At 43.7% G+C, this 12,861-nt stretch overlaps 1 protein-coding gene across 1 annotated transcript in view; it reads right to left on the bottom strand.

Moving 5' to 3' along the window:
* TBC1D5 (TBC1 domain family member 5) overlaps positions 1 to 12,861 on the bottom strand; it is a 491,706-nt gene that overhangs the window by 27,911 nt on the left and 450,934 nt on the right. The window contains exon 22 of the mRNA XM_065398859.1: positions 8,527 to 8,626. Within this exon, the coding sequence (XP_065254931.1) occupies positions 8,527 to 8,626 (100 nt within the window). The remainder of the gene's footprint in view (positions 1 to 8,526; positions 8,627 to 12,861) is intronic.

The following is a 12,861-nucleotide window of genomic DNA, read 5'->3' as shown; positions in this document are numbered from 1 at the left end:
TATAATTTCCATTTCATAATCTTCAGTCTTATCACACTACACTTAATACAAAAATTCAATACTACATTGCACACACTTTACAAATACTGTATACAGATCAATGGCATGGGCTTAATAGCACTTTTTGTCCGAAAGGACTGCGTTTCCTACCATCTCTCTTCTCGGTACAACTTAACTCAATAACATAACTTGAGCTGGACAGCTTGGTGGGATTTCCACCCAAAACAAATGTGCAGACTGGCTTAACAGTGCAGAGGACCCATACATTCAAAGTGATATTGCCACAACTGTCTTAATCTCACAAGAAGTGCCTCCAAGGCAAATACCAGGTGCGTTGCTAATCATTCTGGAGACGTTCAGGTTTTCAATATTTAGAGGTCTGAAACTTAAGACCCAAAGGCCTCTGATGGAGGCAAGTCCTTGCTCCTTCATTCTGATAATGCTTGCTTATACACACCAGAAGTATTCATCAAAAGATCCTTTAAAGCTCTGCCAGGCATGAGGTATTTTACACCCAGCACCATCTAGTGGCTGAACAGTATAATACAATTTAGCATTCCATTCCATTCCATGTTTCAGAGTGGTAGCCCTGTTAGGCCAGGTCTACACTACCGCGGTAGTTCGACGGCTGGCAATCGAACTTCCGGGTTCGATTTATCGCGTCTGGTCTGGACGCGATAAATCGATCCCGGAAGTGCTCGCCGTCGACTGCGGTACTCCAGCTCGGCGAGAGGAGTACCGCGGAGTCGACGGGGAGCCTGCCTGCCGCGTGTGGACCGCGTCTGAACCGCGGTAAGTTCGAACTAAGGTATGTCGACTTCAGCTACGTTATTCACGTAGCTGAAGTTGCGTACCTTAGTTCGAATTTGGGGGTTAGTGTAGACCAGGCCTTAGTCTGTATCAGCAAAAGGAACGAGAAGTACTTGTGGCACTTTAGACTTGTTAGTCTCTAACGGCTGGTCTACACTGGGGGGGGGGGGGATCGATCCAAGATACACAACTTCAGCTACGCGAATAGCCTAGCTGAAGTCAAAGTATCTTGGATCAAATTACCTGGGGTCCAGACGGCGCGGGATCGATGGCCGCGGCTCCCCCGTCGACTGCGCTACTGCCGCTCGCTCTGGTGGAATTCCGGAGTCGACGGTGAGCGCGTTCGGGGATCGATATATCGCGTCTTAATGAGACGCGATATATCGATCCCAGATAAATCGATTGCTACCCGCCGATACGGCGGGTAGTGAAGACGTACCCTAAGGTGCCACAAGTACTCCTCGTTCTTTTTGCATTCCATTACAGCGGTTCTCAAACTGTGGGTCGGGATCCCAAAGTGGGTTGAGACTCCATTTTAATGGGGTCGCCAGGGCTGGCATTAGATTTGCTGGGGCCGAAGCTGAAGTTCGAGCCTCGCTGCCCGGGGCCAAAGCCTGAGGGCTTCAACTTTGGCCCCCCCGACCCACGGCGGAGGGACTTGGGCTTTGGCCCTCCTGCCCAGGATGGTGGGACTCTAGCAGGCTCAGGCTTCGATCCCCCCTTCTGGGGTCATGCAGTAATTTTTTTGGGTTGCAGTGCAATTAAGTTTGAGAACCTCTGCATTACGACAGACCCCAAGGAATGAAAGGTGAACCTTATCTCTGTCATGTTATCCTCTTATTTTTTCCCTCAAACAAGTTTACATCATCACTGAGCAGCTGTGAAAACTTCTGGCATACCTCCTGTTAAAGCCAGACCACTGCAGTCCCCTCCTGTATTCCAGAGGCAGATGGTGAACAATAGATTTCAGAATCCACCTCTACTTTATTATTTAACATTTATAAGACAGTACTGCTTAGAGGCCATAACCCTGCTATGCCCACTTGTGCTAGGTGCTGTACGAACATATAATATATTACAGTCCCTGCCCCACAGCTTCAGACTATCGCCAGATTTAGATCTGTGCTGCAGGAGAAACTGGACTTTGTCCCTGAATCAAGAGATGAGCCCCTCTGATGTAGCACGTTGACAGACTCCAAATGCTGATGATGCTGGAGCGCTGAATATTTAGAGGGTGTCAAATGCCAGTATTAGAACCTGTGTCACCGGATCTGTGCCAAATCAGCTAGCGCTTAATGTCCAGCTGTGATACTTGGCTCTGAAACACATGCAGCTTTTCTCTTTGAGGCCTTCCAGACTGACTTGATATTAAACTAACACATCAAACTCACTTTCATGACAAACTCAGTGGGGGCCGGGGAGCCTTCAGGCAGTCACTGTGGGATCTGAGAAAACATGGTGATGTCTGGCACAGATCCCACAGACCAGGTTAGTCATGATCTGCTCTGAGACATCAGACAGAGGTCACATTTGTCCTTAAGGAACATTCTACGACCACACTGGGGGCATTTTTTGAACCTGCTGGGAAGACGCTTCTACATTATACACCTCTACCCCGATATAACGCGACCCGATATAACACGGGTTCGCATACAACTCGGTAAAGCAGCGCTCCGGCGGATCAGCACGTCAGGTCCCAGCCGCAGCGCTCCGCTTCCCGCCGCCAGTGAGTGCAGGGAGGTTGGGGAAAGGACGCCCCCCATACTCACCTGCGGTGGGAAGCGGAGCACCGCAGCTGGGAGCTGGCGGAGTGGAGTGGGCTGGGGCCAGGCTGTTCTGCTTCCGCCGCTGCCGATGAGTGCGGGGAGGTTGGGGAAAGGACGCCCCCCGTACTCACCTTCGGGGGGAAGCGGAGTTCCGCGGTTGGGAGCTGGCGGAGTGGAGCGGGCTGGGCTGCTCTGCTTCTGCTGCTGCTGGTGAGTGTGGGACCTTTCCCCAACCCCCCGCCCCCTCCCAACGACACGGCTGGGGCCGGGGCAAGGAAAGCGGAGCGGGCTGGGGCCGTGGCGCTTCGCTTCCCGCTGCAGGTGAGTATGGGGGGGCGTCCTTTCCCCAACCTCCCCGCACTCACCGGCGGCGGGAAGCGGCGCGCTGCGGCTGGGAGCTGGCGGAGTGAAGCGGGCTGGGGCCGGGCTGCTCCGCTTCCTGCCGCTGCTGGTGAGTGCCTGTCAGGGAGTGGGGGTGTGTGGATAGGGGTCGGAGCAGTCAGGGGACAGGGAGCAGGGGGGTTGGGTAGGGGGTGGGGTCCTGGGGGTGATTAGGGATGGGGGTCTTTGGAGGGGGCGGTCAGGGGACAAGGAGCAGGGGTCCAAAGCAAGTTCGATATAACGCGGTCTCACCTATAGCGCGGTAAGATTTTTTGGCTCCGGAGGACCGCGTTATATCGGGGTAGAGGTGTAGTAAAAGAGAAGAGAAGGAATAATGAATAAGGACATAACATATTAAATGTAAAATTGTATGTAATATTTAACAAGTAAATTAAAGCTCTGTGAAGCACAGCATCCTGAGGTGCCCCGGTGCACTAAGTATACCTTTCATAAGAAAAATGTTGAAAAACATTTTAAACTATAGGAACAATATTATCACAGTATTAAGGGCACTAGGATCAGAATATTATTTCCTGAAGAAAACCAATAGATGTGAAGAGAAACATTAAGGGAAACGTAGCTGTGATGACACTGGAGTAACAATAATGGCGAGTAAATTCCTTCACCAGCAGCTGCATTAACAGTCTTCATTTATATTATTAATTAAGCTTCACAAAACCCTCGTGAGCATCTCCATTTGACAAATGGACAAACTGAGACACAGAAAGTTAGGTGATTTTTTTTCAAGGTCACAGAGCATGTTTGTGGCAGAGCAGAGAAGAGAATCAAGATCCACCTTCCAACCTGGCATTCCTATCCACTAATACAAATATAAAGATTGGCAGTAGGATGCGTTAAGAGTCACGAGACCGTCTCAGCAGCCATGGCACATGCCATCCTTTACTAGGAAGTTAATGGTCATTCTAATGCATGGACCTACGTGTGCGGATGTGCCGTATTACACTGGAGAAAGGAAATCCCAGAAGGTTTAAGCTCTGCGCATCTATCTTATTGAACCATCTCAGGGATCATAAACCTATTTCAATTCATTTTCATCACACACAAAAAACAACTTTTAACTCCTCCATGTGCTACTAAGTTCTAATATTCATAGAACATCATTCATTTCCATACTGCCAAGTCATAAACATATAATTATGTCGTCAGTGTGTGGTGCAGCAAGAGTAGATGAGCACTTAATGAGAAAGCTTTTGTGTATATACACAAACAAAAATTGCCATTCTAACCATCTGTTCCTTCTTCGGATTCCATGGAGTGAATTTATAATGTTGGCAATCTCTTGTTCAATCCCATGGTAACAAATTGGCATGTTTTAGGTAAAAAATTATGATGTCATTTTGTGGTGGTGTGGAAAATTGTGCAAAAAAATTTTTTTTTTTTTTTTTTTAAACAAAATTATTTTCATACAAAGGGCTATTATGTAAAAGAACAATTGTGGATTTGCTTAAATAGATAATTACAAGAGGTTCAAAGATTTAAAGTAGGATATAGGATTTAAGAGTGGTTTTGAGCAGTTTTGGACTATGAAAAATATGTAACATATATAATGAACTATTATAGTCACTGGTGGTAATAAACATATCCCCATAGCAGAAGGCGACTAAAAAACTTACTCAGAATGTCACAAATCATTTTCAGATAACTTCAAGGAAAAAATATTCTGCAACTATTAACTATTTTTGATACTCAGTACACTCATTTATTCTACAGATAACTTTGTGATGAACAGCCATAGTATCTTTGTTAAAAATGACTGACAAATGTAGTAGAGTTTCTAGAGAAAAATACATAATTCTATGGTAAAATTTGGACTATTGTAAATAAAAGTCCATTCAAACAGCATTCCTTGTCTTCATGAATCTCTCCCAGCTCAAACACATGTAATTCAGCATACTATGTTGACTGGAGAGGGGACAGGTCAATGCTGCCCAATCACGACTCTTAACGTGAGTAGCCAAGTCAAGAATTATGCTCTCAGTATGACGAATATCGGGGTGCTCTTTAATAACTGCTAATCGTATGCCTTGATCTGCCACTGGCATGGTGCTTTCTGCATGAACATTTTTGATTAACTTCTTCCCAATAGGGTACCATCATGGACAACCCAGGCAGAGTTGAGATGTCTCAGGATAGTTGTCTAACAGCTTCCATTTGAGGGTTGTTAAGGGACAAAGCCAGAAATATTAAATCTGATGACACTGTTCCAATAACCTCACCCTCTCAGGGCAGCCTAGGAACTTGTCTGACCAGGGGGCTTCTTGAAGAACAATGAAGGCTGGGAAGGTTTTAAAAGGACACACTTAGAGGGAGAACCAGACAGAGACACCCATGGGGGTGTCTGAAGAAGATAATCCTGCCCAGGTTGACATTATGGGATGGTAGTGCTTTAAACAAGATAGACATGCATACAGGTTCTTCCAACTACTAAATAAAAATACTTTGTCTTAAGAAGGCTGTTGGTCAGTACCACAGGTTCAAGAAGGGAGATTAAAAATGTGCCTGAACCCCAGTTGGATCTGCATGGTGATAAGTGTTTGGGGTATCTTCTTGTCTTCTTCTTCGGCTATCGCTTGATGCGAGGATGATGTCTGCCAAGGAGGTTCATTGGTGAGTTTTTAAGTGGCTGAGGAGCCCAATTCTTGCCCTGCAGATTTTGTGTACCTGGGTCCTGGTCTAAGAGTGGAAGAATCATGAGATTCCATCCCAATATAGGTAAGGGCAAGAGACCTAACACCTTGTGCAGCTAGCTCCCATAACTGTGACAATTAGTGCTTCCTCAGTGCCAAGGTCTCCTACCAATCTTGGTGCTGCGTTTGTTGAATCATGAACCAAACATGGCACTTGTACTTTCCAGGCTACTTGAGCAGGGCTCCTGAAGGAATACAGTAGTTTTGTTAACATGCACCTCTACTAACCTGAAGTCTCCAAGTTTTCCCAATGGGAGCTTGGAAGTGCCTATATTGCAGGCTTTGGTAGTGGTGTGTTGAGGGTGACTGGCTCTCATTCACTGTCTCCTGTGCTCAATAGTTTTGTGGACATGACACCTTTTCCTAGGAGTTGGAGCTCAGTACCACCACCAGGATATGCCAGGCCTTAGTATGCACTGGAACATTTGGCTTCAAAGAGGAGAATGCAGATTGCTTCAAGAGAACTAGTGAAGCTGATCTGCTGAGCAGAGAAGGAAACTGGGACTGTGTTGATTGAGTGGCACCGATACTGAGTGATGAAACTCAAGTTTTTGCTTCAAGGCCAAATTGTTCTAGACTGGCTTCTGACCAGGCTTACTGGAGTCCCCTGGGATGGCTTTAGCAGCTGGCTTTTCAGGTGTTCCCCCTCAAAGCTCACTGGGTCCAAGTGACAGTTCCAGATAGACCTAAAATATCATGTTCAATTCCTGCAGCATAACTTCCTGCTACATCAGGGGCGGGCAAACTTTTTGGCCTGAGGGCCACATCGCGTTTTGTAAATTGTATGGAGGGCTGGTTAGGGGAGGGGGTCGTGGCCCGGCCCCCACCTCCTATCTGCCCCCCCCCCCGCCCCCGTTCCCTGACGGACCCTCTGGGATCCCTGCCCCATCCACACACTCCCGCTCCCTGTCCTCTGACCGCCCCCGGACCCCCGCCGCCCCATCCAACCCCTCCTCTCATTCCTGATGGCCCCCCTGGGACCCCTGCTCCATCCAACCACCCCTTCTCCCTGTCCGCCCCCCGGAACCCCTGCTCCTGACTGCCCCCTGCTGCCCCATCCAAACCCTGCTCCTTCCTGACTGCCCCCCCCAGGACCCATGCCCCCACTGAACCCCCCATGTTCCCCCCACCCCCTATCCACACCCCCTGCCCACCACCCTCAACTCCCCTGCCCTCTATCCAACCGCCCCGCTCCCTGTCCCCTTACCGCGCGGCCTGGAGCATTGGTGGCTGGCGGCGTTACAGCCGCGCCGCCCGGCTGGAGCTGGGCCACACTGCTGCCGCTGCCACCGCATAGCACAGAGCACCGGGTCAGGCCAGGCTCTGCAGCTGCGCTGCCCCAGGAGCTCACAGCCCCGCTGCCCAGAGCATTGCGCCGGCGGCGGAGCGAGCGAGCGAACGAGCTGAGGCTGCGGGGAGGGGGGGACAGCAAGGGAGGGGCCGGGGCCAAGCCTCCTGGGCCAGGAGCTTGGGGCCGGGCTGGACGGTTCCCTGGGCCGTAGTTTGCCCACCCCTGTGCTACATCCAAACTTCCAGAGGCAGCTGGGCCTTCTTCCTTCCTACCTCTGTGATCTTCAAGAAAAGGACTACATCCTGAAAGAGAAACTGGGGGGAAAAAAACAAGAGAAAGACCCAGAACACCATCAAGCTCAAAGCCACGTTACATGGAACTAAGCCCCAAAGCTTTCAAGAGCTTCCAAAGGGCAAGCTAACTGCTCCAAAACTGGCTTGGACAAAATGAGATGTTTAGACTACTGAGGCAAACTCTTAATGCAAAATACATCAAAAAGGCATTAGTACAAATTCAGAATCTTGAGTGGTCAAAAATATGCCTCGCTAGACTTAGACTCACTGGACTGGAACTAAGTACTGTACAAAGACAGTGGGTGTCAAGAAGAAGCCTCGTTCTCCATGACTATATAGTCTGGAGCACTGAAAAGATGGGCAATCAGAAAAACAAACAGCTTTGACTACAGGTTACTTGGAATGTTACCAGGTATCCAGGACTGGAAACCGCAGGCGAAGCAGAGCCAGAGAGATAACAACTGGAGGGTCCAAGTGAAGGTTGCTTTGTCAAAAAGAACATGGCTGGAAGATTCTAGTGAGGGCTGTAGTACTGGCAGTTTTTATACTATGTGGTTGAATAGGACAATTCTTGGAATTTGGCTCAATATAATTTTATAAGAGCAGTGTTTATTGTATCTACATACACATATCTTGGGCTCCTCTGCAGTTTTTTTTTTTTTTTTGGGCAATTTGCCTTGGTATTATATAAATCCAATAACTTCCATTGTTGATCCCGTTTTCCAATACACCAATTATTTGTTAATTCATGTCTTCTGCTGCTAATGTCAGAGCAAGAAGTGGCAGAGGAGATTAGGAACCAGCCTGGAGTAACAAAACATTTTTATGTAATGAAAGTAATCACCACACCATTACATCTGATGAAAATATATAGATTTTCTACAAACATACTTCAATGTATCAAGGATCACTGTGTAACAGCTGAACTGCACATGGACTTGTAAAATGAGTTGAGTTGTGTGGTCCTTTAGAATACAAGAAATCTAAGAACAAGAAAAGGCCACCTGTCCCAACATGTCTGCTCTTTATCCTTACGTTAATCAATAGGCTAAAAAGCACTCACATTTAAAAGCAAGAAGGTTAAGAGAAAAAAAAAAGATATGGTGGTTAGAAACATGTTACAACAATTTGGTACATTAATTCTGTTTATAACATGACTTACAAAGTTATATGCACTATACTACAGAACTATTACTTAATTCCAGGTATATAAACATGGAAAAAACCTCCAGAAAGATTTATAGGCCAGCATTAATTGTCTAGGGTACTTCACTTACCAAGATGTGTGTTCATCATTTTTGCACAGTATTTGCACATGGCCTCTAAGTCATTTAGTTGTCCTTGGAGAAATGAAATTTGAGACTCCAATTCTTCCTCCTACAATTGAAAGGATAAGCTTTAAGAAACCTAATATACAATAAAATTGATAAGCAATGCCCTTAAAATGTTTGGAACATTCCACTGGTTATGAACTTATTTTTGCCTATGAGTAAGTCTTGGAAACAGCAGAGTTAGGTTTCTTTGTATGTGAAATGGAATCATTTTGACTTCTCTTTCTTTTATCATTCTTAATGATGTCTTTGTCTTTTAACGTACCATTTTTTATTCATATTAGTTGAAAAAAAACCCCAAACCACAAAACATCAGTTCCCATACAATATTTCATGAAAGGTTAACAATTACATTTCATTGATGGAGATAATAGGATATATTTCTGGATAAATATGTATTTTGGCCTATGCAAACCTAATCCAATGGAGACATGTCATGAACCTACACAAATTATGGAAATTCACACTGAGCACAGTCACATACTTCAGACATTATTACTATAACCTCCCTAAAAATTCCACCATATTCCATCAAAACACTGGCCTTTTAGCTTAGCCACTCTGAATATTTAGTATAGGCTAAACATATACTTATTCATCATATATTTAGGCATTCATTTTATTTACCTAACGAATCATGCTCTATTTGGAAAAAATAAATAAATCCTGTATTTCCATGATAGACCAACTACAACTCCAAATGCATGTTTTGTGTAATATTTGGGGGAAAGTATTTTTTAACCAATGTACTGTAGAACAGCTACTCTGGAACTCTTTGCCAGAGGATGTTGTGAAGGCCAAGACTATAACAGGGTTCAAAAAGAAACTAGATAAATTCATGGAGGATAGGTCAATGGCTATTAGCCAGTATGGGAAGGGATGGTGTCCCTAATCTCTGTTTGCCAGAAGCTGGGAATGGGCGACAGGGAATGGATTATTGATGATTACCTCTTCTGTTCATTCCCTCTGGGGCACCTGGCATTGGCCACTGTCGGAAGACAGGATACTGGGCCAGATGGACCATTGGTCTGACCCAATATAGCATTCTTATGAAATCTTTAAGGTCTGTTCAGTAAACCTGCATTTAACATATTTTTAAAGTAGATTTTTTTTAAGACCCATAGATTTCAAGGTCAGAAGAGAGCACTATGATAATGTAGTTCCTGCACAACAAAGGTCACAGAACCTCACCCAGTAATTCCTGCATCAGGCCCATAACTTCTGTTTGAGTCAGAGCATATATTTTAGAAAGTCTCTCAGTCTTGATTTAAAGATGACAAGTGATGGAGAATCTACCATGCCCCTACAAAAGTTGCTCCAAAGATTAATCATCCTTCCTGTTCAAACAAGTTTTTTTTTTTTAATTCACAGTATAGCAGTATGCAAAAGAAGGTCACTTTTGAGCTCCTCCTCTTCCTCCACATTAGGAGGCTTACAGATGTATTACAACAGAGAGTCCTGTGGCACCTTTAAGACTAACAGATGTATTGGAGCATAAGCTTTCGTGGGTGAATACCCACTTCGTCAGACGTATGTATTACAGTCTTTCTTGGCAGAGGTTGTTGGCCCTCAGACTGTGAATTAAGTATTAACAGGAAAACAGCAATGTAGAAGGATAAAACAACCTTGATTTGGCTGCATAATTAATCCTAAATTAATGATTATCAGAAAACTGAGAGCCAGGGCCCAGCAAAGTGAAGGAAACCTGGCAGTCAGATGACCTGTATCCGCCACCAACTATTTAAAAGAAAGTATTTGTTTAACTTAGCATTCTGCAAGAAAGACCTGTAAACGAACACAACTTTCTCAAGCTTACATACCTTCTTTGTCATTTTTTTTATAATGCCAAGTCATAAACAAATTGCTGACAAGTAAGTCAGGTTCAAAATTCGAAATGCTGACAGTGTTAACTAGGCTGCACACTGTTATAATTCTATCCAAAAAATGTAGTACTTAAAGACCTCTCTCTAGCAACTACATCTTGCAATGACTACAGAAAATAATCTACTCTATTTCCTGTTACTGCTTTTGATACTTAGCTACCAGCTTGGGAAAGGAGACTAGATTTGATCATTTTACTATAAACTCTCATACAATCAACTTGCAATAGCAGCATTAACTAATAATTTAAACACAGATGCACATACCAATGTCATTCCTGTGGAACTGAACATGGAAATTGAACTTCTGGTAATAAATAGTTCTGTATTTCCCACACTTCTATCTTTCTTCATATTCATGAATCAAAATCAGAATAAATTGTTTTTCAAAACATTCCTGGTGCAGCTGTGGATACTTAGACAGTAAAATGAAACTCTCCAGTTATACTAAGTACCAGTTAATTTTCTAGCTGAGATTGATAGTAAGATTGAAGAGTAACCAAAGACCTACATTGTCTATGTAACATTCTTGTTTTAACCTGGGAAACAAAAATGAATGTTTTTAATGCCTTGCAAACGTAAAAATGGAAATCGCAACTAAACATATTTTCCTTCTTTTCCAATATTTATAATAAATTCTTACACTAATAGTAGGAGACAAAGCTGCACCAACTCTCTTGATTCTAGTTCACGCCACATTACATGAATTTTTCTGTCAGACTGTTGCTCTATGTTCCTATAAATGCTAACTTTTGCTTTTACGCTTTGCTGAGAACATGCCTGAGAGTTCTTGGATATAATTTCCATTGCTGAACAGCCAAATCATCACTGAATCTGATCTCAGTGTTACACATCATCACAGGACTGAGAATGAGTAAGTACTGTAACAGGTATGTAAAATAGTAAGCAGGCAACAGAAGAATTTTCCTGACCCAAAAGCAGATCACAAGGAAATGAGTTATAATGACAAAACACGTAGTAACAAAGAAAAGGCATGGCAATCAGAAGGAAAAATGAGGCTGCATACAAAGATTATTTTTTATGGATAAAAGAGCAGCGAGATACCACTATGTGGTAGGCTACAAAAAAATTAAAAATGTGAGAGAAGGAGTTGCATCAGGAATTGTAACTTGTAGGTGCTAAAATGTGTTGTGCTGCTCTCTCAAGTGCGCTCTCCTGGAATCATACACAATGACTGTGCATGACGCCACAAAAAAAATTTATCTGTGAAACACTCAAACTACACAGTGTAAAGCTAGGAAATACTTACATAAATATAAATGAAAAACAAGACATCATACTCTAATTCTTTTGGGAACTGAACTGCCAGCCAGTCAGACTGATGGGGGTGGGGATAGGTGAAAAGGGGTTCAAAATAATTCAACCATAACTCTGTGAAGTTGATCACTTTACCACAGAAAAAAAACTGCTGTCAGTATGAGAAAACTAAATTTAACTAGTTATTAAAGGTTTATAGAATAACAACTGCATTTAGGCATTTATTTTCAACATTTTATAATACTAAATGAAATTACCCACATTGTGTAGGCATTATTCAAAACCACTACTGCTGTAGTCAGGCACTGGGGATCATGTTGTGAGGAGGAGAAACAAATCAAACAACAGCTAAATCAAACAAATGAGCCATTGTGCCTGGCTTGGAAGACAAAGAGAAATGAATCTTAATGATGAGAAATACCCCCTCTCCCCCAGCCCTACAACAAATTCTGGAAAATTCAGTCCCAGAAACTCACACCCACATCCTCATGGTTCCAGCCCATTCAGAACTTTAAAGATAATCAGCAACACCTTGAACTAAATCTGAAAGTGAAAATGAAGCAGGTGGGTTTATAACTGATAGGTAATATTGGTTCACATTCCTCTGACAACATAAAATTGACTTAAATTTCTCCATAGTCCAAACTAAGCATTTTTTGTACTATTTCCACATATTATATCCAAACTGTTCTATCTTCTAGTAAGGCTAAACCCTGCAAAGGTGATTCACTTATTTGTGTGTTTCTCATATTCTTCTTTCCTTGTGTCTATATTCAGACTTTCTCTTACATTTGACGATTCCCTTGACCATGCACATTGTTTCACTTTTTGTTTATGATCCCTCTCATTTCTTTGCTTTAATTTTGCTTCATTTCCTCTACTTCTACATTTATTTTGCTCCTGCAACTTTCTATTCCCCCACATCCTTTCTGGTTTTCCCACCAATAGAAGGATGACACTGGAAAGTATATTTGGGATTTTTCCTCCTGATTGAAAGACTCATAATAAAAACAGTGGTGCCTGCAGTCTAGGCTGTATCTCAATGAGCTTCATGGGATTCAGGAAAGCTCAGAGTTGTGACTCTAACTGAAATAATTCAAAGACCCTTATGCACATATTACAG

This window comes from Emys orbicularis, chromosome 2 (genome assembly GCF_028017835.1).
Source record: "Emys orbicularis isolate rEmyOrb1 chromosome 2, rEmyOrb1.hap1, whole genome shotgun sequence".
In the NCBI taxonomy this organism is placed as follows: Eukaryota; Metazoa; Chordata; order Testudines; family Emydidae; genus Emys; species Emys orbicularis.
The sequence above is the reverse complement of the archived record's forward strand: the minus strand, read 5'-3'. Positions and strand labels throughout refer to the sequence as shown.